General features: G+C 46.0%; 2 protein-coding genes across 2 annotated transcripts in view; both read right to left on the reverse strand.

The window, feature by feature from the left end:
* Positions 1–14,903, reverse strand: part of phlpp2 (PH domain and leucine rich repeat protein phosphatase 2) — a 42,656-nt gene extending 27,753 nt beyond the window's left edge. Inside the window, exons 1-3 of the mRNA XM_076287870.1 lie at positions 14,715–14,903; positions 12,695–12,978; positions 8,607–8,740 (exon numbers count right to left, since the gene is read on the reverse strand). Coding sequence (XP_076143985.1) covers positions 8,607–8,740; positions 12,695–12,972 — 412 coding nt within the window. The 5' untranslated portion in view covers positions 12,973–12,978; positions 14,715–14,903. The remainder of the gene's footprint in view (positions 1–8,606; positions 8,741–12,694; positions 12,979–14,714) is intronic.
* Positions 14,904–15,819: 916 nt separating this feature from the next.
* ap1g1 (adaptor related protein complex 1 subunit gamma 1) overlaps positions 15,820–25,219 on the reverse strand; it is a 39,489-nt gene continuing 30,089 nt past the window's right edge. Inside the window, exons 21-23 of the mRNA XM_076287871.1 lie at positions 24,948–25,108; positions 24,569–24,667; positions 15,820–20,645 (exon numbers count right to left, since the gene is read on the reverse strand). Of these exons, the coding sequence (XP_076143986.1) occupies positions 20,544–20,645; positions 24,569–24,667; positions 24,948–25,108 (362 nt within the window). The 3' untranslated portion in view covers positions 15,820–20,543. The remainder of the gene's footprint in view (positions 20,646–24,568; positions 24,668–24,947; positions 25,109–25,219) is intronic.

Consider the following 25,219-nt stretch of genomic DNA (forward strand, 5'->3'; position numbering starts at 1 on the left):
TCTTCCCAACCTTCTTGGTCCACTCGAAAAGAGGAGCTGCTAGAGAAGCAAAGTTGGGCACAAACTGACGATAATATCCAACAAGACCCAGAAATGTTCGTACCTGTCGCTTTGTGCCCGGCCGTGGCCATGTGGTAATAGCCTCCACCTTAGATGCTTGTGGCCGTACACGTCCTCTTCCAACTGTGTAGCCCAGGTAGTCTGTTTCTTCTATCCCAAGGCGGCACTTTGATGCTTTAGCTGTCAACCATGCATCTCTCAGCTCCCCCAGAACGGCTTCCACGTGCTGCAGGTGAGTCTGCCAATCAGTGCTATGAAGGACTATATCGTCCAAATACGCTGCAGCATAATGTCTGTGAGGTCTAAGGACCTTATCCATTAGCCTTTGGAAACAGGCAGGAGCCCCATGAATGCCAAATGGTAACACTTTGTACTGGAACAGCCCATCAGGTGTTGCAAAGGCGGTTTTTTCCTTAGCCTGGTCTGAGTGGCACCTGCCAGTACCCACGAGTAAGATCTAAGGTGCTGATGAACCTAGCAGGTCCCAATCTTTCTAGCAGCTCATCTACTCTGGGCATCGGATAAGAGTCAAATGCTGAGATCTCGTTAAGTTTTCGAAAGTCATTGCAGAATCTTAACGTCCCATCAGATTTGGGCACAATGACAATTGGACTGCTCCAGGCACTATGAGATTCCTCTATTACCCCCATCTTCAACATTGCCTTAACCTCCTCCTGGATGGCTTCTCTCCTGGCTTCTGGAATTCTGTAAGGTTTAAGTCGTACCTTTTTCCCCGGCTCCGTGATGATGTCGTGGGCCACGACCGTCGTCCTTCTTGGTTTGTCCGAGAAAACATCGTGGTACTGGCACAGCAACTGGGTCAGGTCTTGGACTTGATGTGGCACCAGTTGCTCGCCCATGGGAACTTGCGGAGGTCCGGATGTAGGCTGGTGAGTTGACAGTGCCTGTGCATCGACCTGATTGTGTTCATGCCACCTTTTCATCAGATTGATATGATATATCTGACTGCTCTGTCTTCTCACCAGCTGCCTCACTCTATAGTTGACGGGGCCCAGCTTTTCAATCACCTCGTATGGCCCATGCCACTTAGCTAAGAATTTACACTCTTGAGTGGGAATGAGGACTAACACTTTGTCCCCTGGACTGAACTCCCTCACCTGTGCACCCCTGTTATACAGCCTAGCTTGTTCCTCCTGAGCCTTTAGCATGTGCTCTCTTACCATCGGCCACAGTTGACTCATCCGCTGGTGCATCCTCCCCACATGTTCTATCACCGTGGTGTGTCGTATTGGCTGTTGTTCCCATGCCTCTCTGGCTAAGTCTAACAGACCTCGTGGCCTTCTACCGTACAACTGAAATGGCGAGAAACCTGTGGATGCTTGAGGCACCTCACGAATGGAGAACATAAGGTAAGGCAAGAGCTGGTCCCAATCCTTCCCATCTGTAACTATCATCTTCCTTAACATCTGCTTTAATGTCTTATTGAACCTCTCAACAAGGCCATCCGTTTGTGGGTGATAGACAGATGTACGGACCTGTTTCACTTTCAGGAGGCGACAGAAGGCTTTCATTACATTTGACATGAAGCACGACCCCTGATCGGTTAGTATCTCCTCTGGTATACCGACCCTACTGCATAGGAGGAATAGTTCCTTGGCCACGGCCTTACCGGTGGCTGCCCTTAAAGGGATGGCCTCTGGATATCTCATAGCATAATCAAGGAGAACCAAAATGTAGCGATGTCGTCTGCTCGATTTAGGGAGAGGCCCCACGATGTCCATCCCAATCCGCCTGAAGGGAACATCAATTATCGGTAAGGGAATTAACGGGCTGCGGTAGGTCACTTTGGGGCTGTGGAGCTGACATTCAGCACAATGACGACAATAATCTTCTACCGCTCTCTTTACACCTGGCCAGTAGAATCGGGAAGTTATCCGTTCATAGGTTTTTTCAGACCCAAGGTGAGCTCCGAGGACATGGGAGTGGGCTACGTAAAGCACTTTAGAGGCATAGGATCTTGGCACCAGGAGCTGACTAACTACTTCCTCCCCTTTTTTTACCTTTCTGTACAGCAACCCATTTTTCACTGAAAAACATGGAAGATTAAGTCGACTCACCTCGCCTTGTTCTTCACTGCTGAATACCGCCGATTTCCACGCCTGGGCTAAGTTTGGATCCTCATGTTGCTTCTGGCTGAACTCTGTGGCGCCCCCTGGAGCCTCACTGTGGATCTGGAGGAAGTCAGAGAAACACTCAGCAGTGACCCCCTCTCTACTTCCAGAAGATTCCCCTTGCTCCGGCGTTTGTGGTTCCGCCGCCGGGATTCCACCAACGCGGCCTGGGTGGGGGTCCTGTTCTTCTCCAGGGCTGGATGGGGAACCCTCCTTTGAGGGGGCTGCACATGCTTGGTGGATCTTCGGTGGCTTCTTTGGTCCTACTCCCCAGGCCTGTTGTAGAGTGTTCCAATATCTCGCAAACAGGGCACAATCTCTGCCTATCAGTACTGGTACTGGTAGGCCAGGAACCACCCCAACTCTTGTGAACACCGTCCCTCTGGGAGATTGAATTCTCACCTGGCTTGTTGGGTAGCTCTTAGTGTCTCCGTGTATACATGCCACGGCCACTGCTTCCCCATGGGCATCTTTCACCAACTCGGGGCTGACAAGGGTGAAGACACTTCCCGAATCCAGCAGGGCCTCTGGATCCTGTCCCATGATTTTTATGGGGAACCGTGGAGCAGACTCATGGGCTTCCATCCAATCTGTGGTGAGGTATCCACATGGAAACGAAGACATGGCAGGTCCCGCTGTTGGCATGGACTCATCTCTCTCAGGGCACTCCCTTGCAAAGTGGCCTTCTTTACCACACACGAAACAACGCCGATCCTCTGTTGACAGGGGACTTCGGGCAGGGGACCTACCCCACCTGACACCTGGCAGCTCTCCTACTCCTCTCCTAGGACTGTTTCCACCCAGTCGGGGGAGGCTGGTTCTCTCGAGTTTCGCCGGACTGCTTCGACCCTCTATCTTCATGGGTTTGATCAGATCCTGAGTCACTCGGTCGTTTTCTAGCAATGCAATCAGCCGATCCAGGTCGGGAACTCCCTGCTGGGCGGCATATTTCTTTGCATCATTGGGTAGTGCTCTAACACACCGGTCCAGCACCACTCGGTCAATCGCTGCAGGGCCATCGCCCTCCGTGAGCCATGTCCTCACTAGCCGCTGGAGAGTTTTTATCTGGGGGCGTGCAGGTGTGCTGGGATCGTAGGCCCATTGATGGACCCTTTGGGCCTTTGCTGGTAGACTATAGCCATACTGTGTCAAAATTATGGCTTTGAGCTGGGTATAATTAGCTGCCTAGGCTATAGATAAATCTCTACAAGCCTGTTGAGCCTCCCCCGTTAAAAAAGGAGTCAAAATATGGGCCCAGTCTTCTCTCGGCCATCTCTCTCTGGTGGCGACTCGCTCAAAGAGTTCCAGATATGATTCTACATCATCTTCAGCTGTTAGTTTTGTCAATACCTTGTCAGGGGTCTTCGGCGATGATTGTTTGCAGAACTCTGAAAGGGCTCTCTGTAGCGTTTGTTGTGTCTGCACGATGGTGGACAAAACTTCTTTTAGCGCTGGATCCATGGTTTGGGTTTTTTGCTGAGCTGGGTCACCTTGCCCGCATTCTCCACCAAATGTGAACTCCCAGGGATCCAAAGACATGAGGAGAGTGATTTCCAGCAGACGGTTTCTTTTATTAACTTATAAAGCCTAAAACTGAGGTACTCAAAATGCAACAAAAACTTCTTCGATCTTCTTTGGATCTCGAGTCTGGAAAGTGGACGGGCCCTCTTGGCTGATCTGCAGTCCACTCCGCTCTTCAAAATTCCTGGGCACAAACAATCACACTTGAAGCAGTTTACGCACTGCCTGGGGTTTACTTCCACAACCCTGCTTTCCTCTTTGTCTCTCTAGCAACAGATCTTTTCAGGTGCTGTTCAGAGCCAATCTAACAATTTGCAGCTGGACTCCAATTAGTGGATGTGCTGACGTCCCTAGTCTTCAGAGCACCTCCCCAGGGTCCTAGTGCCCTTCCAGCATAGGCCTGGTGCAGTACACGCCATCCACAACCTTTCCCAAGGGGATCCGGCGACGGTTTGCCCTAGTGGGACAACAAGAGCAGCTTGGGGTACCACAACACACATGGGCGGATTATGATATTTCGGGCCCCCACTTATTGTTGTATATGTGGGAGGGGGGGTTTGGGGGTCCTCCCCCAGAAAATGTTTAATTTGTTTGATGTGATTTCCTGTGTTCTGGTGCATTTGGGGATGGCCAATACTAAATTCAATCAGATTCATAGCCTACATCCTGATTTGTTGATATTGAGGCAATGATTCCATGCAAAGGTTTGGGCTTTAGGGCCCCCTGACCCCTTGGGCCCCTGGGCCTGGGCCCGGTAGGCCCGTGCAGTAATCCATCCCTGACAACACACACACACAAAAAAAAACGTCTGACCAGTGGTCTTCCCTCTGTTCTTCTCAACCTCCCATCTCTCTCAGGATCTGACCCCACCAACCCCCTTAACAGCGCAGCGCCACCTCAGCCCACGCTACTGTGCTCTCCATGATGCAGCAGTGGGCCACGCCTTGCGTTAGCAGCCAGCGCTTTCTCTCCCTGGTCTCCCTGCGCCACTTGTCCTGCACTGCACTCTTTATTTAGTTGTCATCTTCTTCTGTGATAAGCTGGGCACTGGCAGATCAATAACTCATTAGGAGACTAAACCCTGGCCTGGGATGATTTATTTCAGACAGTGTGCAGGGTTGCTGTGGCTTCGGATGAATTCAGAGAGTGTGTGTGTGTGAATGTGTGTGTGTATGAGTATGTGTGTGGGGGACTATGTAATGGGGGAGATGGGGAAGAAATGTGTGTGTAAGGTGACATGTAGGTAAATGCGGGGGGAATGTGAATATGCTTTGGCAAGAGAGCGTTAAAATACAAGCCTGTGGGTGTTATATATGTGTGGCAGTCGTGTGTGTATAAGAATGTGTGTGTGTGTGTGTGTGAGAGAGACAGAGAGAGAGAGTGCATGTGTGTATGTGTGTGTGAGAGAGAGAATGTGTGTGTGTGTGTTTGGTGCATGTACAGCGGGGGTCCGGTCCCGAGCCAGGGTTGTGTGGAGGCGGGCCAGCAGCACGCCACTGCTCCGCTCTGTGAGGCCCCGTGGAGCGGCAGCTGCACTGACTGACCCCTGGTCCCCCGGCCCTGGAGCTGTGTGTGTGTGCTCGCGAGTGTGTTTTCTTAAAGAGCCTCACTTTATTAAGTCAGCATTTATTAAGGTTCTCTACCTGCATGTTTGCTCTCCTCTAATCCTCACGCCATGGCTGGCTCCCTCTCTCTCTCTCTCTCTCTCTCTCTCTTTCAGCGAGGGGCAGGGCTGGACTCAGATTTACAAATTTGTTTGGAGTGAAAACACTGAGGCATAACTGCTTTAATGAACTGCACAACAACATCAACTTTGAAGTTTTTTTTTTTTTTTGAATGGCATTCTTTGTAAGCAACTTGCAACGTAAAACATGAGCCATATTGAGATCATGAACTGATGAGAGCATGATTATGAGCTATCAGAAGGCAAACAAGTTACTGCAGCAGGTAATGGCTCTCGTCATCTGATGATTATTGTTGCTATAGGAGACATTCAGTGCATTCATAGCCTACAGATTCATTCATAGCCTACAGAGAGGTCCTGTATTATTACTTGCCTTATACTTAGCAGTACAGAGGAGTTGAACTCTGACGAGCCCCATGGGCAGATGTCTTACACGGCATTACTGCATAAAAGATGGGAGAGATTTCAGTGCGGTCATTCCGTCTCTGGAGAGTCAGCGTCACGTCACTGCGCTCTGTCCAGGCACAGCTATCGCTTCCCGCCATCTCACTGAGGCCCTGTCCAGATGCCAGGGGGTGCCAGAGTTGGCTGCAGCGTTCGTTTCTCTGGCCCTCCCGCTTTCCCACGAGCGGACAAAGCCGAGGGGGAAATCTCCCAAGCCCTGGCCAGCTCTGGGGGCCATCGGGCAGCCAGGCTCCCACTGGGGAGAGGACAGGAGGGGAGGGGACTGTCCCAGTGCCCGGTGAGCAAAGCGCAGAGCAGAGCACTGCGCCCGTTGACTGGAAATGAGTGAATTGGACATGCCGTGCCGTACTGTGCTGGACAGAGAAATAAAGGCCACTAGGGAATAGCAGAGACTGCCATGCCGCCACCACCGCCGCCACCTCCACCTCCACCTCCCACAGAGACAGCAGAGGGTGTGCGTGTGACAAGCGTTTTCACACAGCCCCTCCCAATGATTATCACACTGACTGCCCCACACACACATGTTTGAGGGTGAGACTCGTCAAAAAACACGCACACAGCACAATAGTTTGGTCAGAAAGTAGTTTGTGCAAGCTGACACGTGTGACACAGGTCCAGCAACTAACGATCATTTTCACAGTCAATTAATCTGTTGATTATTTTCTTGATTAGCTGATTAGTCGTTTGATTGATAAAATACATTAACACAAATGTTGATCATCTGTTTCTCAAATGTTGATCATAATAAGCCCAAAATTATGTCCTCAAATGCCCTGTTCTGTTTAAACACCAAAGATACTCAATTTACCATCATGAAGGAAATTCAATCATGAATTCAAGTTTAAGTTTTTAAGTTATTCAAGCTTAAGAGGCTATAATCAGAGAATTTGAAGTATTTTCCTTCCCTGATGAAATGCACATACATTAATTGCAACACTCCAACATTGAGAGGGGCATTGTCTGTATGCTAAAACCCAATCAGGACCGCTAAGAGGATCATTCAACTTGTCTGGCCAAACCACACACATATACACACACACACACACACATAGCCTGAAGACTGAGTGTGCTAATGTGATACATCTCACCTTCCCTGGCAGGCCACAGAGTAAAGCTTACCCAGGCCAGGCCATCCATCAGGGAAGGAGAGGAGAAGAGAAGAGAAGAGAAGAGAAGAGAAGAGAAGAGAAGAGAAGAGAAGAGAAGAGAAGAGAAGAGAAGAGAAGAGAAGAGAAGAGAAAGAGAAGAGAAGAGAAGAGAGGAGAGGAGAGGAGAGGAGAGGAGAGCTCATAGCACAGCAGCTGTGATGGATCCAAGCTGGCCAGTCACATGGAGCTGAGCAATGGCCCTCCGTCTCCCTCCCACGCTATCCTCAAGCACCAACACACACACACACACACACAAACACCACCACTCCACATCACCAGAGCCACTCCAGCCAGATGAGTTAACACACACACTCACTTGGCCTCCTGTGACAGTCTGTGGTAGAGTGATACAGCTTGCTGACGAGACATCTACACGCACGCACGCACGCACGCACGCAGGGTTTCTGTATGTATGTCAGCGTGTGTGTATGTGCTATAGGAACAGGGTGAGATGTTATGGTAGACGTGTCACCCTCTCACTGAGAGTATCATGTGCTAACCTCTCTCTGCCCCCTTTCCTGCACTGCTCTCCTGAGGCCCACACCACTCACACAGGGGGTAGACACTCATGTCCAACAATCCAACCCCACCAAAGCCCCATTACAAACCTCTGACAATACTCTCTCTATATATATTTTTTTCTATTTTTTTCTACCTCTCTCCCCATGTTTCTTTCTCTCTTTCTCAATTCAGTTCAGTTCAATTCAATTCAATTCTTTATTGACATGAACGTAGCTGTAATGTTACACATAAAAGGACAAATATGTTGAACACAACTGAGAAGTTGTGTTCTCTCTCTCCCCCTATCTTTTCCCACTTTCTATCTCTCCCTCTATCTTTCCCCACTTTCTCGCACTCTCTCTCCCTGTCTCTTTGCAAATGAACCTATTAGTGCCTAACCAGAGCAGGTAGTGAAGGTGCAGGCTAATCTCTTTGCTAGAGAAAGGGACAGGGATTTGAATAAGCACAGAACCTCTCCCCTTTCTCCGGCAGACAGACACATCTGAGCACATAGGAGGAGGCATGAGGCAGCCAGACTCTAATCAGCTCCGGCTCTTTCCAGGAACTTGAGCTGAGGAAGAATCGGGCCAAGAGCTTGATGCCGACTTTGCAACACTAGGTGTTGCGGAGACACATTCGGTTCAGCCCACAGCAGAGTCTATCAAAGCCCATGAAACGTAAGACAGCGAAAACTCCCGACACACACACACACACACACACACACACAGCTCTGCCATTTTAAAGACTGTGAAAATAAAAAAAACATTGCTGTGTAAAAAGTCTCAGCTCTACTGAGAAGAGAGAACGTTTATGTGAACAAGGGGGAGACACACAAGGGTAAACACCCTGGTTCCTCCAGCTCCAGCTCGCTCCAGTTCAGTTAGGGGTTTGTTGGAAGGGTGCTGGAGTGCAGCGGCCAGGGACATGGACACGGCTCTGGGCCCAGGTCCAGCGTGACGGGTCCAGGACTCTGCCCCGGACACTGAAGGACGAATCCAATCACCCAGATGGGCAGCAGCAACCCTGAGCGGGGCAAAGGGAAGGGGAGAGAGCAGGGGCTGGGGCTGGGGTAGAGGGGGTAAGCTGAGCACTCACCGCTGTGGAAGCGAATCATGCAGCTGAGGTCGGAGTTGGCGGCCTCCCGCTGGATGCGCAAAGGGTCCTCATAGCCCATGGCTGCCAGGTAGTCATACACCATCTGCAGCGGCCGCTCAGAGGGGTCCAGCCTCCTGCAGACAGACAGAGAGACAGTGATCAGAGAACACCCAAATGAGAACACACAGACACACGCACACACACCATCTAAAAGGCAATGCAGAGTTTATGCTAAGCTAAAAGCAAGATTAGCCAAACAGCACAGTTAGCATTAGCCTAATATAAGATAGCTAATCTTGCAAATTGATGTTTTTTTGGTGATAACAATTAAAGACATCTTGCTGTAAGAGCTGTTACATTTTCAAGTTTTTGACCAAAGCAAAAAAAAAAAGGGCTTGGGAGTAGCTTCATCTGCATAGTGTGGCTATAGGCTAAATGAGAGAAACCAAAAGGAAACTCACACACACTCCACCCCAACCACACACAATAGGTTTCCTGTACTGCAGTGAGTTTAAGAACTCAACCCAAACCTTCACTCAATCGACACATTTAGCTGCACACAAGCGTACCAGTTTAAGAGTGGAGGATGAGGGTGTTGTATGTGCAGCATAGAGTATGTGATGATTCAGCTACATGACAGGGAGGCGATTCTCCAACAGCATACTCACACCTTACTGTCTCAAAATATTTCTGTGGAGATCAAAGCCAATTGCACAGTGCTGCCCGTATACATTAAAGCACTCAATGATACTAAACGGTGATGTACGAACTGGGATTTCCTTGAGGAAGAGCATGATTTGATGATACAGGTCACATTCAGGCGCCTCGCCCTCACTCCTCTCAGACCTGTCCAGGCTCATGAGCCTCAGCTCGGCTGCTAGGTTAGGCTAAGCTAGGCTAGGCTAGCACACTGCCTTCACCTGATTAAGTCATCAACTCGCTCTCCAATGGTTAATCCTGTTAACAGCTTCTATTATTGCCTCAGTGTGTGTGTCTGGAGCAGGGGGGCATAGGGCAGCTGGGGAGGGGGCATCCCAATCAGCCTGTGACTCTCAGCCCTCAGCATGGGTCCAGACAACCAGAACTCATGCCCAACAACACACTAGCATGACCCTCAGACCCCTTAACATGCATTTGAGCATGAAGCAGCAATAATCTGCTGTGCTCATGCCAGTCAAGGATGGCCTCGACCCAGCCCAGTGTGCACAGGCTTTCTCAGGTCATGGTGAATTTTCATAGGTTTCTGGCAAAGCTACAGCTCATACTATGTACACCAATGTTCATGCATATTAATGGACTGCACATGATAACCTGTCCTGCTGGTAGAGACATATGAAGAAATAGTGTGACACAGAAACACACACCGACACACCATACACACAACACAGCCATTTGCTGCCCAGAGACACCAGCTGCTCTCTTGAAGTTCTTGTGATGCAACTGGCCCTACAGAGCACACAGCCCAACTCTCTCTACCCCCCCCCCCCCCTAACCCCACCCCGCACTGGCTGCCTGTGGCCACTGTTGGAGCACTTCCTGAAGACTAATGTGATTTCAGCCATTTCAGCACTCCCGTCACTCGCAAGGGCGAAAAGAGGGGAAACTAAGCATGACTCTGGTCTTCCTTTCAGGGACACCTTCAGAGAGGAGGCTCAGCAGACGCTGCAGAAAGTGGACACTGGAGGCCCCCTCTCCGTCAGTGCATGCACAGACACAAGCCAAGTGCCAGGTGCCAACCGGAGGTGCTGTTCATCCGACGCAACATTTTCTGTCAGAATATTTGTCTTTATACGTTCATCCAGCTCATTCAGCTTGTGTGTATTTTCATGCAGTCTAGTCATATATCTGCAGTGACATCAACTGCTTATTCATTTCCACTTTTATTTATTCATGCAGCACTATTATCAACACACACTGTTTTTGGGAGCTTTGAGCTTGCGGCCTAACGGCAGAAACAGTATATTAATCTGTGTTTCTAGCTGGCTGACTCTGGAGCTTTCCGTCTGTCAGTCGGCTTTGTTTATCTGCTTGTCTCTCTCGTCTGGGAGCCACAACTCTGCTCTCAGAGCTGTATCTGTATGCTTCTGCCATGCTAGGCTGCCATGTCAATTTCTTTGGCCCACAGCTCCCACAGCTCCCACACACACACACACACACACACACACACACACACACACACACACACACACACGCACGCACGCACGCACGCACGCACGCACGCACGCACGCACGCACGCACGCACGCACGCACGCACGCACGCACGCACGCAATAGCTTCCCTTGTGGTAAAATAATACACTATGTATTTAATTTGAGTACCTGCTTTGCCTAATATTACACATGACGTAAATCCTCTTTTGATATATTTCCAAGAGCATGCAATCAGAGAGAACCAAACAGGAAATATTACTTGCCCTATTTGAATTATAAAATGTCAAGCCTTCGGAACCTTAAGAAACCGTACAGAATTACACTCCCAAAGGTGACGATGTGGCACATTTCAACAACAGCTTTGACAGCCGTGCTGACATCTTCGCAGCTGAGTAACAGTCAGTAGAGGGAACGTGGCACCAGAATGACACACTTTCATCACCCTAAACTAGTCCTCTTTTATGAGCACTGTGACGACAGAGGCTAAGGCCAGCCTCATGCTAGAAACCACCACAGCTGATGAAAGCTGTTTGGCTTGCTTGCTTGTGTAAAGACTCCGTAGATATCACAACTCAACACCTCAGCAGAGAGTCGAGCACACATCAACCATCATAAACCGAACACAAGTCACTTTGGGTTCAAGCAGAAGCTGATATGTGCACAGGCAGGCAAATCAATACAAGAGAATGCGTGCAACACCAGGGCATGGGATTTGCGGGGAACCTGACAAAGAATGAGACTGGACGCTGGAGATCTTGTTTCTCGTTTTGCTGACATTTTGGCGTGAGTGACCTATTTAATGCATTGCACAGTGCACTGAGCAAAGCGTCACACCAAAAATAGTCTAACAGCAAGTGAAAAAGCACTTCCTGGGCTTCATCTAAAGAGCCAAGAAAAGAAAGAGAAAGGGACAGAGAGAGGGGGAGGGAGTGAACATGAGTGAGTGAGGGAGAGAGAGGGAGAGAGGGAGACAGAGAGTGGGTGTAACCAGATTATAGCCTGTCTAAGTGGCATTCTCGCGTGGAGCTCTGGTTTATTCTGGAGACCTGCTGTCACACATAATGTCAGACAGTGGCCATGCCACTCCGCAGGTCAGCCTGTCTCGGCACGACTGTTCCATTACTCCAGGAGCACAGCTCGGCCGCACTGCCCAAAAAGGCCGGCTGGAAAATATCACGGCCAGATGAGACCTGGAGGTGTTGTGGAAAGGAACTGGCCACTCTAAAATAGCCTGAACGGTCTATTTGTTGTTTCGCTTCATCCAAAAATACACTATACACGCTTTTATTCCAAATGGCTTTCGGAAAAATAAAAACAGATGTGCTATCACTGCTCCTTGCTTTAAAGATGCAGTCCGCCATTTGGATTTGGTTTCACAAAAGTTTGTTGATATTTGAACTCAACAGCCAATTACATTACACCCCTCCCTTTACTATTCCCCAAGCACAATGTTGATGGGCTGGGATTGTTCTTGACTCGATCCTAGGCGAAGCCACTATGTGTGCGAACAACATAGTTGCTTCTTAGTGCAAACGCAGAATGAGGAGGCCCACAGCTAGAGGACAGTGAGGGGCAATTTCCTGAATCCGACATGAAAGAAGTGTACAGGATTATGATTGTGAACTTTAATGTTGAACTTTTGACCTTAGTATACGTTGTGCCATGCTTCATTCATTTTTCCATAGAGGATACAAGACGACAACACATTACCACCATTCCATTTATAAGGTGGTTTATCTATGCACCCAAAGTGCTTTACAGTAAAGGGGGGGGGGGGGGGGGGGGGGGGGCACCTCAACCACCACCAATGTAGCATCCACATAGCACACCATATTTATAAAACATCATTGTACATACTGTAACACGTACTAACATATATGACAGGCTGTCTTAATGTGTGTCTGTGTGTGTGTCTGTGTGTGTAATGCGTGGCCTACCTGAGCAGGTCTCCATGCAGCTGCAGGTACAGGCCCTGCTGGCAGTCTCTCTGGGCACACAGCTCCTCCACGGTGGTGCTGGTGGAGCACAGGACCAGCTTGAGGTCGGGCTGCGGGGTGGAGGAGGGGGCCTGGGGGCCGCTGGCTGGGGGCTGGGGCTCGGTGGCCCCGTACAGGCACACGCAGCCCCGCTGGGGGTCCCCCTTCAGCCAGTCCCGTTCCCGCGAGCCGAAGCGGTTCTTCCTGGTGACGCAGCCGCGGCTCCCGTTCCGCTTCATGTTGCGCTGGACGGACGGACGGACGGACAGACAGACAGACAGACAGACAGACAGACAGACAGACAGACAGACAGACAGACAGACAGACAGACAGACAGACAGACAGACAGACAGACAGACAGACAGACAGACAGACACACACGGATCATCAGGGTGAGGAATAACAGTCATGCTTGTGAGCTGGTCTTACTTCACCAACAAACCTCTATGATTTACTGTGCCTTGAAATCAATAGAGGTCACCATTCAACAGATATTTGAAAGGTCAAATTAATTATTATTATTTTCTACAAGGCACCTGCCAAAATTGTGGCGATGATGAATGATCAAGCTGTTTAGAGTACTTCTACTGTGACAAATGCCTTGCTGTCAGATGAAGGGCTCCACCCAAAATATTCTAATTCTGTGCTAGAAACCTCTCGGCTTGCCTTCCACCCTAATGTGCCAAGGCCCAAATATTTACACCAGGGCACAAACGCCCTGGTGATGTGTGTGTGTGTGTGTGTGCTCCAGGCCCCGAATCTGAGACAGGCAGCCAGGCATCAGGTCATTAGTCAGCCCTGATGAAATCATTCTCCCACGATGCCGTGCTTCGCCTGAGCCCAGCACTGCCAGCCTCTCCCAGTCTCCCAGCACAGCAGAGGAGAGGCAGCAGGGACCCACACACACTGCTACACACCAGACTGAAACACTCCGAGACACTGTGACACACCAGACAGCATCTGACCACTTTCTCGATGCCCTACCCTCTCTCATCAAGCCCTGGCAATACTGTGCAAGGTTAGAGAGACATACAACTCATGCTGACTGATCCTTTCTGAAAACTGGATAGTGCATGATCATTTTGAAATAGGGATAGTTGTATTTAATACATAATACAGTGATCAATATGGACTGGATTATATATATTGGTGTTTTGTCATTAATGACAGGATCTACCCTACCACACAAGGAACTGTTCCATTATTCAACCATGATTGGGCACAAAAAGGCCATTTCGCAGTAGAATTATTTTATTGCATCAGCAAACATCAAACGTTCATAATATAATCAGCAAGATAAGGCTGAGTGAATGAGTAGTATTATGTTTTCTTATGATGTGCTCTTGGGTTATTTATGGCCGTGCGTAACAACAATTATTATCCTTCTGGGAAGCCAGATACATGCCCATAACATGCAGCCTATAAGATATTTTCCTGCCAGACATTAAGATCAGGTCAGTCACTACCATGGTCTTTCAAAAACGTTTGACAGATTGGCACGAAGACAGATTTGGCACAAAAATATGCGTTTACATCGCTCATAATATTACTTTCATCAGATGATCCCGCAGTATGTCCAGCATCCTGGACAATTCCAAAACGATTAACGATTAACAGGTTAGATGGCAGTGTGACAGTAGCTGGCAACACTACAGTACTGACTGTAACAACCCCTATAGCTTCGACTATAAGCAGCACAGAACCACGGACAAGAGAAGGAGGTGGTAGCCTACAATGAGAGGCAACCCTTCGGTGTCCTGAGTAACAGTGAAAACGTGTAGGTGGGAGACCATATGATGGAGACACGATAATTCCCAAAAGAGAACATCAATGAACTAAATTGTATGACGCGTGATAGTGTCATGGATGATGCAGGTCATGATTTCATACGCACGGCCCTCTACAAGACAACACTATTGCATTGCGGAGGTTTAAATGACAGAATGGATACTGACGATGGCATGCCATCTATGTAGCATACCTTTAAGACTCTGATTTCCGTTCCTCCTCGGGTTCCCGGTCGGATGCGGTCGCCGCGACCTGGAGCTCCTGCTTCATGGACCACCGGGTTCGGCAGATTTCCTTTGCAAGCCCCGTTATCTTCGACACCAGCTCCATTTTTACCGTCTATGTCGCTACTCGGAGCAGTCTCCGACGTTTTCTCCTCGTCTTTCATTCTCGTTGATATATCTTACTATAACAATCTACATATAACGTCGCAGTGCACGACTAGTAAATTCCAATACAGGAGGCGGTTGCAGAGCCCCATCCTGGTTTGGTGAGACGCCATGAGACTGATTCTCACGGCTGTCAGATAGACCCAATCAATAAACATTAGAGAGGCAGGGCTACTTATTATTCATAGGGCACTGCCCATTTCAAAGAGAACGTCGCCGTGCTGAATTATTCATGAGAATGTTTATGCCCACTCGGTAGGTGCTTAAAGAGACACGAAATCGAAATTCTCTTCCTAAAATTCTAGTGTTTGTTCATTATAGCCATCTTCAAAAAACGTACCACGTAGGCCTACCGATATAGCCTACTCAAAACAGAAGAAATTATGCATAGACCTACTTGTCTTAAATTCTACAGAATGTAATGTTTAATTTAGCTAGCTTACAATCACGTGCGTCTAATGAAATAGGCTTCAGTATTTTCAACTTCAAAAATGCATTGTGCTTACCCGGTGTCAGTCTGGCGTTTGTATCTGAAATCTTTCTCTTCTTTCTTACTGAACCAGCATTACTATGTGGGTTCAACATTGACCAATACGTTTTTAATTTGGTATAGGCTAACTACCTAATAAAATATGTTTTCTTCATGCAACTAAACCTGTATAGTTAAGTTTAAAATGGTGCATCAAATGGTCATTTCGAAGAGAATGTTTGTCACTGTAATAAATACCAGGTATAGTCTGACCTGTTGTGACACTATAGAGAGCAAACTGTATAGGTGGACAATATATTACATCAAGTAGGCTTAGATCACGTACTATTTCTTAAAGTAGGCTAAACAATTCCTATTAGAGGTCAGTGAACCTTTTTGTATAGTAAGTAAAAGAAGAAGAAAAACACAAGAAAAATATCTGAGTTTTCATTTTTACTTTTTATTATTTTCTTGATCATATCTCCAACCCAAAGACAATAATACACAGCATAAGTCTAAAATATCCCATCTAGTAGTTTACAACCTCTCATTTTATTCATCTTCATCATCATCATCATTATATTTTTTTCAGTCCGACACTCTTCTTGAAGACACAGGACTCTGATTCAGTTCAACATGTCAAGCCCATCATGTGGAAAAAAAGTTTTTCCTCCCTCACAAATCAAATGTGGTAGAACAGCCAGTGTAAAATCTTTTCAGGGGTACATGTAGAGTTTCACTTTCCAAAAGAACAACGGGTATCTTTTCTATTTTCTTCAGTTCACAAAGAGCATGAGAAAAGGGGTTTGTCCAAGAGTTCTATGCATGGAGTAACCACCTGCCAACAGACAACTACATCCATATGAACAACGTGACCCAACCCCATAGCCCATCCAGAGTAAAAAGCTGATCGCTGCATTGGACAGTAATTTGTTTTTCTTTTTTATATATATTTATATGTATATATATTTTCTTTACAGAACATGTCCAAATGTACAAAGATGTCAGTTCCGAGCCATCAAAGGAGGTGTGGTGAATTTACTGATTATTTTGAACTTGCATTTTTTCCACAAGAAGTTTACATAAAGAGTAGAAATGACTATTTACAAACGATTCTCACATGCAGCAGAGAATCAACGAAAAATCATCGCAGCCAAAGACGCACACACATCCTGACAGGTGAGGAGGTGCTGTCAGACATGGCAACACACACTCACTCACACATACACATTCACACAAACACAAGATACACACAATTATATGGGCTGATTAACCAAAAGAAAAAAAGCTTTATCAGCAGCACAGATTTCCAAAGGATTTCTCTTGAATATTCATTTGCAGTATCATAACTACAGTTGTATAGATATTCACCCTTCATAATTTATAATTAAAAGGCAGAGACAAAATCTGTATAAATCATTCATAAATCAGGGAAATTTAAAGCAGGGAGGTCACCAACCTTGCTGGTGAAAAAGTAACAAATAAAGAAAACATGGGACAAAAAAAAACAAAAAACGAGACAACTTTCCAGTATTCCCTTCCCAAAGACCATAATAATCCATGAGCGCTCCCCCTTGTGGCGCTTAGCCTGAAGTACATAACAAACAGTCTCCTCTGATGTCCTTTTCCTCCCTCTCAAATATTAAGCAGCTCTGGACCTCAATTGCAAAAACATCCACTATGTGGATTATTGCCACTGCTCTATATTAGAAAATAAAACAAAAAGAGGTGGCAATATCAATTTAGCCAACTACCGCTGACGTAAAAGAAAGTCATGTTGTTGGCAATTCACACTGCCTTTCGTGTTTCGCTCAAAAGAAAAAGCTAATTTTAAAAAAGTATGCCATCACAAAAATAAAACATAAGCTCATTGTATCACCCAAGAGATGTGCCGGTCAGTCAAGACATGGTGATTGTACAGTGATAATGGACTCGTTGAATGATATGATGGTCTCAAAGCGGTCATCAAAGCGGAATCTATGGTGAGCAGTCAAATTGTGATGGATCGTGGAGAATGATGGGCTTCAAGAGGGGAATCAGAGTAACCTTTCAGCCAAAAGACAGAAAGCAAACAGTGCGAGATCTGACTGCAAGAAAGCGTCTGCTCTGTCGGCAGGTAGTCTATTAATTAGCAGGTGGACTGGGCCTGTAGTCATTCCCCCCGATGTGTTAGCCACAGTAAGCAACACGATGAGGCGGAGGGTGAGGGTGGGAGCAGGGCTGCCGCACCACTGGCAATGGTCCCATTCCACTTCCACACCTGCTTTCCTAGAGGACCATGCCAATACACTGGCCTTCAAACACACACACACACACACACACACACACACACACACACACCAAACACACACACACACAGCCGCCCCTGCCTGTGTCGCTGCACGGCATAGAACAGCAGAGTGTCCCTTTAGCCCTACATCATGCAGTGCCAACGGCCACCCAGACAGCATAAGAGAAAGAAAAAAAAAAAAAAAGTCTCGTATGCAATCAAGAGAGAGGAGGAGAAAGTGATAACACCGCTCATACATGTTATTTTTTTTACACATGTATACAATTTTAGTCCCGATCTAATCTTAACATGTCTTCAAATGGGAATTTATTTGATCTGGTCTTTTGTTTGTTTTACAATTATGTACAATATACAGGCAGCAGATATTACATTTCGTTTTTCAAGACATTGAGACAGGTAAGTCTTTCAATGAGACCATGATCTGGACTTGAGATCTTAAGACAATATACACTGTGCAGTTCTGGAAGGAAGTCTTAGAAAAATGTTGGTATCTAAAAAAAGGGATGAGCAAGACAAGTCTTAAAAGCCCTCAATATGTACAGAAAAAGCCGAGATAGCCAAGTCAAAACAAAACAAACGAAACGAAACGAAAAGAGAATACCCTAACTAATAGAAGGAAGTGTTTTTTTTCCATATACATTGCTCAAAAAAATTTCCAAAATAAGCAAAAGAACATCTAATTTGGTCACAAATGTTAGACACTGTGGCATAGGGGAGTCAACACTCCAATTGGATGGATACACCCCCGAGAAAAGCAGAAGCTGGTAGGCAGCCGAGCTAGTTAGCGGTGGAAGAGAAATGCGTGGGTGAAGTGGGTGCCCTGCTGACGTCCCAAAGGTATGCAAGTGGTTACACGTGACAGTCATGGCGCCGTTGATCATTGACAACAAGAATGGTGACACATTGTGAGGTATGCAGGTTAATGTTCTCAAACAACACGGTCAACCAAGAGAAAGGACCAGCTCCGGTCAGTGGTTTAACTGCAGCCTGAGGCTTACGGACCTAGGAGTAGCTCTCTCGGCATTTGTTTATCAGCGCCGGTGAGAAAAATGAAACGGATGCGAGTGAAAGGGACCGTGACACGAAAGGTCAAACGAACCTCACCCCTGGTGGGAAGTGAACCCGCTGCGTGACATCAACAAGACTTTTGAGGGCTTCATATCTACCAGTTATGGCGAAAGGCACATAGATTCCAAAAAAATCAGGCATCATTTGAAACAATCTAAATAAGAGAGAACAAAAAGAAAGAACAAAAAATGAGAAAAAGAAAAAAAGTACTACAGAAAAAAGTAACAGAAAAAGTGCTGCCCATGACATAGTCAACTTCAAAATAACATGCCTACAAATCTTCAAGAAAAAAAAAAAATGCATTCAGTGCATGTAACTACATTCACAACTTATATGTGTACAATGTCTGAGCCAGATTAAAACAACTGCAAATGTCTTCTGAGACTGGCGTGAATACCCAAAGCCATGAATCAAATTTCATGCCAAATTGTACTGATCTATTATGTACACAAACCAGTAGACATATGGGCAATCTATTCCATGTTTGCCCACAATGCATTTGGAAAACCGCTCTGACAGGCTGTGCATCATGATGCTTTATTATTAATAAAGTTATCACCTAAACCAAACATTTTAAATCAATCCCTATGAGACTGCATCACTTAATCCCCCCACACAGCCCTCTGTTGGAGGTAAACTAGTCACCCTGGGAAACCTCATTCCAATCCAAACAAAGGCAAACACTTGCAAAGGGGAAGAAAAAAAAAAAGTCCAGGTTAAGTCATCTAAAAGCTTTTCAGCGGCTCAATGGGCTGCTCACCAACCAGTGTTGGTGGTGTGCTCTACAGAGATGCATGTGTGTGTCTTACCCCGGTCATCTCTGGCTAGCTGGAGGGGCCTTAGACCTACTGTCCTAGCTCTCGCTCAAGTCCTTCAAGTCAGCAACTGCAATTCACTCTGTAACCTGTGTTAGCCGCTGAAAAATATACAACAGGTCAAAACTAGCACTCAGAGGTGAAACAAATGGAGATTATCTGGGAGTCTAACCTTTCAAAGCCATGATTAATGCCTTAGAGTTTTTAACAAAATAAAATAACCGTATGTCTGGATAGATGTTAGGAAAGCATTTAAATGACAATTTGCTGGATAGAGACTTTAAGAGAGATTAATGGAAAATTTGTTTCCCAGCCCCATTCCAAAAGTGACATTTTCCTAATTCCAAAAATGTTAAGTGTGTATATTGGACATATTCTTCTAGCCGTTGCAAATGTTTCCTTAAAACCCCCCAAAAAAGAAAAATGAAAAAAAAAAGACACTACATTGAGGGTTAGATTAAAAACACAAATAATAAGAAAAGAAAAAAAACGAGAGGGGTTACACAAGCGCTCATAGAAAATTACTTCTTGTGAATGGAGAGGTGAAATCCTTGTTAGGATGACAGGAAGTGACCAAAGTGGGCAGGAAATGGTGAGTAAGTGTGTGTGTGTGTGCGTGTGTGTGTGTGTGTAAGACAGGGAGTAGAGACTTTAGTGCTGAATAAAGGTGGAAGAAGGAAAGAGGGGAGCGAGACCAAATCATAGAGACAGTAATTGGTATTCGGATATGTTTTTTTCTCTGATATTTCAGATGATGCATCATCATTGTCACAGTCGTTGTCATGGTCTTCATACCATCGTCGTCTGGTTGGTTGGTTCTCTGGGGGTCAAGAATGTACCGCTGACTCCCATGCAACCCCTGGGGGCGGTGGTCGGTCTGCGGGCGATGTCACAAGGGGGGGCCAGAATGGGGACGGGGAGAGGGGGGGGGGGGACTCTTTCCCATAGTTCCCTTGATTGGGGTCTTTTAAGAGGGAGAGCAGGCAACATGTCACTGCCAGGACTGCGGGGGAAAGTTGTTGACCTCAGCCAAGTCTTGCACAGGGGTGCCTTTGTGGGTGTATGTCAACTTGACCCTCATTCGCAGTTGTTGCTGGGAAAGAAAGAAAAAGAAAAACACACAAAAATGACAGAATGGTGAGGAGTCAAATGATTTTTGCCTGCAAACGCCAGCAGCAAAAACATATTCCAGAAAAGTTAAACATATTTTTGCAAAAATTATGACTCTGGATTATCTTATCGATACAAACTGAACACATAAAATGTCCTTTTTCCCTCCTACTAATACAGAACACAAGTCTGAGGGCGTACTCACACTATGCCATCTGTACCGTACCCGAGATGGTTTGCCCCCAAAGTCTGGTTCGTTTGACCAGTGTGATCGCTCCGTACAGTACCCGGGCACGGTACGCCGGCTCGTTTGACCAGTGTGATCGCTGTACGCTTATCCGATGCCCGGGTCCGCTTGAGGAGGTGGACTCGGGCATGGTACAGTTGGGCTTATGATCGTGTCTATTCAAAGACTCTAGAGCACAGCAGCTCAACCGTGCCTGGGTACAGTTTGATAGTATGCAGTGTGTGTGTGTGGACCAAGAATGGGAGAGAACTGTACTCCAGCACAGTACAAGTGAACTGTGCCCAGTCCGAGTACACCCTTAATGGCAAAAGGCTTTGTCCTGGTAATAAACTGATTAATTCTTACAAGGATGTGGTTTATATATGTTTATGGTGAGTTACTGTGTTATTATCCCAGTGGGATCAAGCATACAGATAACACTTGTAATAGGGGTGTAACGGTACATGTATTCGTATTGAACCGAAACGGTACGGGCGTCACGGTTCGGTGCACGAATTTACACATAGAATACACGGTATAAAAATAAATAAAACTCGCGTGCGATTTAATTAATATAATGCAGAACTATTTTTAGATACGCGGGTTCTACAGACAATCTGTAGCCCCGCCTTAGCTCTGAAGCTCTGGTTGGCGCCTATATAGCCAAGCTTCGCCTATGTAGCCTATGCAGTTTTTTGTCAGGTCGATGGACAACGCAGTGAGTGAGTCAGAGATAACAGCACGAGTATGGCGAGTGGTGGCGACCCACAGGAGCTAGAGGACCCGCCGGCCTCTTTAAGATCCCAAGTTTGGGAAAACTTCGGTTTTCCAGTCAGTTGGAGTAGCACAGACGAGGACTGTGTGTCGGCGTTGCTCAGCAGTTGTTGGGTATGTGAGTGGTAATACATCTAACATGCTAACGCATATCCGACGCCATCACCCAGATTTGCCAGTAAGTGGAACGAGACGAAAGAAAACTGTCCAACTTCTCCTCCCTACAGTGCTTAACCAGCCATTACATACAAATGCTAATAGGTCCAAACAAATCACTGAAGCAATCGGAATTTACATGTCATCTTCTATGCGCCCGTATTCACTCATAGAGGAACCTGGCTTCAAATATTTGCTATATGTACTCGAACCACGTTACAATATTCCATCCCGTCCACACGAGTCAAACAATAGTCTCTTCCATATACAACCGAACACGGACGTTGATGGAGCACGAGTTGTCAGCTGCACCCTTCGTTTCATTAACGACTGATGGTTGGACTTCTCGTGCTACGGAAAGCTATCTCACTGTTACTGCTCATTTTATTGACTCTAATTGGGAAATGAAAGTGTCCGTTCTACAGACGAGGCCCCTATATGAGCAGCACACAAGCACTCACCTAGCTGAGAAGCTACAGGAGGTCGTGGCAGAGTGGAAACTAGAGAGGCCTGGAACAACTATTTCAGTGACCACAGACAATGCAAAAAATATTGTTAATGCCGTCAGAGAAGCAGGGCTGGGTCCGCATGTAGGATGCTTTGCCCATACTTTAAATTTAGCCGCACAAAAAGCACTAGCAGTCAACCAGGTATCTCGATTACTAGGAAAAATCAGAAAGATTGTTACTTTTTTCCATTGCCAAAACACTACCTCATACATGATGTATCGACACGCTGGAACTCCAGCTACGAAATGGTCGAACGCTATCTGGAACAGCAAGTTGCCATTTACTCTGCGTTGACAGACAAGTCAGTAAAGAACAAGGACGCCTCACATCTGTCAGATCAGGAGATGAGCGTCGCAGAGAGTGTGGTTCAGATTATGAAACCTTTGAAGACCATCACTACAATGTTGAGCACTGAAACAACACCGTCGGTTTCAATGATCCTACCCCTCAAAACAATGATAATGAAGTCTATGGAACTAAATGACGACGATGCTCCCATCGTCAGAGAAATGAAGCATGCCATCAGAGAGAACATGCAAAACAGATACATTGACCAAGATCTCCAGGATTTCTTTAATAAATGCACTGCATTGGACCCCAGGTTCAAATCGCTCCCTCACTTGGATCCTGTCTGTCACCAGAAATATGGACTATGGGACAGTTTATGTTCACCACAGCAAGCAGTGGTTTAACTGTAATGTGGTAATACAAAAAAGTTTACTTCTTAATATTTTCTGAAGTTACCAAATTTGCCAGTTGGCAAAGGTATGCCTGTTGCACTTAATAGCCACAAGATCTACCCTCACTGGTGAAAGTGTGGACAAACTTGTGTTTCTGAAAAAAACAACAACTTAAAAACACAATGAAGCTACCTTTAAGAGGTACATTGTCTTGTGATACAACAGATACACTGCCTCTATTAAGCACAAATTGTTATTTTCTTTTATATTTTATATAGTTTTATTTAACTTCACCCATTAGACATATGGACTATGGGACAGTTTATATTCACCACAGCAAGCAGTGGTTTAACTGTAATGTTGTAATACAAAAAAGTTGACTCCTTAATCTTTTCTGAAGTTACCAAATTTGCCAGTTGGCAAAGGTATGCCTGTTGCACTTAATAGCATGAACACTTGCTTTTCTATATATTTTTTTTTTTTTTTTTTGGGGGGGGGGGGGTCTTGTCTAAGTAGATTTATTTTTGTTATGCTATGTAATTTGCACTTTAATAAATAAGAGATGCTGTATTTTCATTGCTGATTGTCTTATTTTGTTTAGAAGTTACAGATGGAGTCTGGAGATGATGTGGGGTACTTATTGTTTACTCTTTACATCTTACTTTACACACCAGGTTGTTGCCTTCTGCATTTTTGTCTTGCTTTTCTCTCCATTGTACCGAACTCGTACCGAACCGTGATGTCTGAACCGAGGTATGAACCGAACCGTGACTTCTGTGTACCGTTTCACCCCTAACTTGTAATGTCTACATAGGGTAACAGATTAATGATTCAATCTGTAAAACAGAACAGATGGTGGTCCATTGCACTTCTTAAATAAATCAAACAAAACTTGAAATTACAGGAGCTTCAACCAAATTGACATTGTTTAACTTTGACGATAAGACTTATTCAGAGAACAAAGAGGGGGAATGATGCTTCAAGCAGACTTTGGACAGATATTAACTGAACAAAAGTCAAGGACATTTTTTTCAGTTAAAAACAAACAAACAAAACTTTCAGTGACTGTCGTCAGTCTAACAATTACCGAGCACGATCACGGCAATGCATTATCTGAAAGGCATATCAAATACCATTGCCATTACTAAATTCATTCACCAACTAAACATCTGAACAAAGCGAGCTACATGCTAGCACATGCATGCAACGCTAGTTCATAACACCCTAATACCAAGGTGTAGTCATTTAGCATTAGAATTCCATTGATGAAGGTCTACTGGACACTCTTAATATGTGGCGATTATGAAAATTAACCTTTTACACTTTGTCTTGACTCTATAAAAACATGCAAGTAAGGCTAGGTAGGGAACTCATGAGTTGGATGTAGGTTAAAATGGTATTTCAGACATTTGACAAACTTGACAAAAAAACATTGTGGAATATGACATACTCATGCAAACCCTGTAAACATACCGTCAGCAACGGATTGCTTATGTTGCAGTGAAGACGCTAAACTTGCACATGAATGAAGTGGCAGACTAAAAGAGTGTGCTGGTCTTACCTTCTGTGGGTTGAGTACTCTGATGACCTGCGTGACATTTCCCTGGTTGAGCGCCGGGACTATATTACTGCTAGGGGACAGCAGCTGCAGCTGGAATGTCTGAGGGGACAGTGAGAGTGAGACTGTAAGAGTGAGACCGTAATAGAGTGAGACCGTGAGAGAGTGAGCGACGCAAAGGGAAGGAGTGACAGAGCCATCACAACACAGAGTTTAGTGTCAAAAGAAACACAAACAGCACTTCTTTAATAACCTCAAAATGCAGAAATACTCATTTTGCTAATACGTTGACACATCGAGGTAGGTAGATAGATAAAGATTATTATATGTGAAATAAGTTGACATAGTGGAGTGCTCGGCGTTGTGTCCCTTTGGGCCTCACCTTTGGTACTGCAGCCTGGAAAACAAACTCAGTCATCTCCGCCTCTGTCGAGTTGGTGGCGTGGATGGTGATGACCGAGATATTGGGATTTTGGTTCGACCTCTCGAAGGTGAAGTCGATTTTCAGGCCATTTTTATTGTACGCCGTCATGGGAGGGATACCTGCGAGGCCAGGATGGGGAGTAGGGGAGAGAACATTTGAACCACGACACAAGTGGAACACGACATGTACTCGAAACATTACGCTGCCTACACCAGTGGAAAATAAATGGG

The sequence above is a fragment of the Alosa pseudoharengus genome, unplaced genomic scaffold (assembly GCF_046254945.1).
Source record: "Alosa pseudoharengus isolate Yale_2024_CS ecotype anadromous, Long Island Sound unplaced genomic scaffold, YU_APseudo_1.1 YU_APseudo_1.1_scf_16, whole genome shotgun sequence".
In the NCBI taxonomy this organism is placed as follows: Eukaryota; Metazoa; Chordata; class Actinopteri; order Clupeiformes; family Clupeidae; genus Alosa; species Alosa pseudoharengus.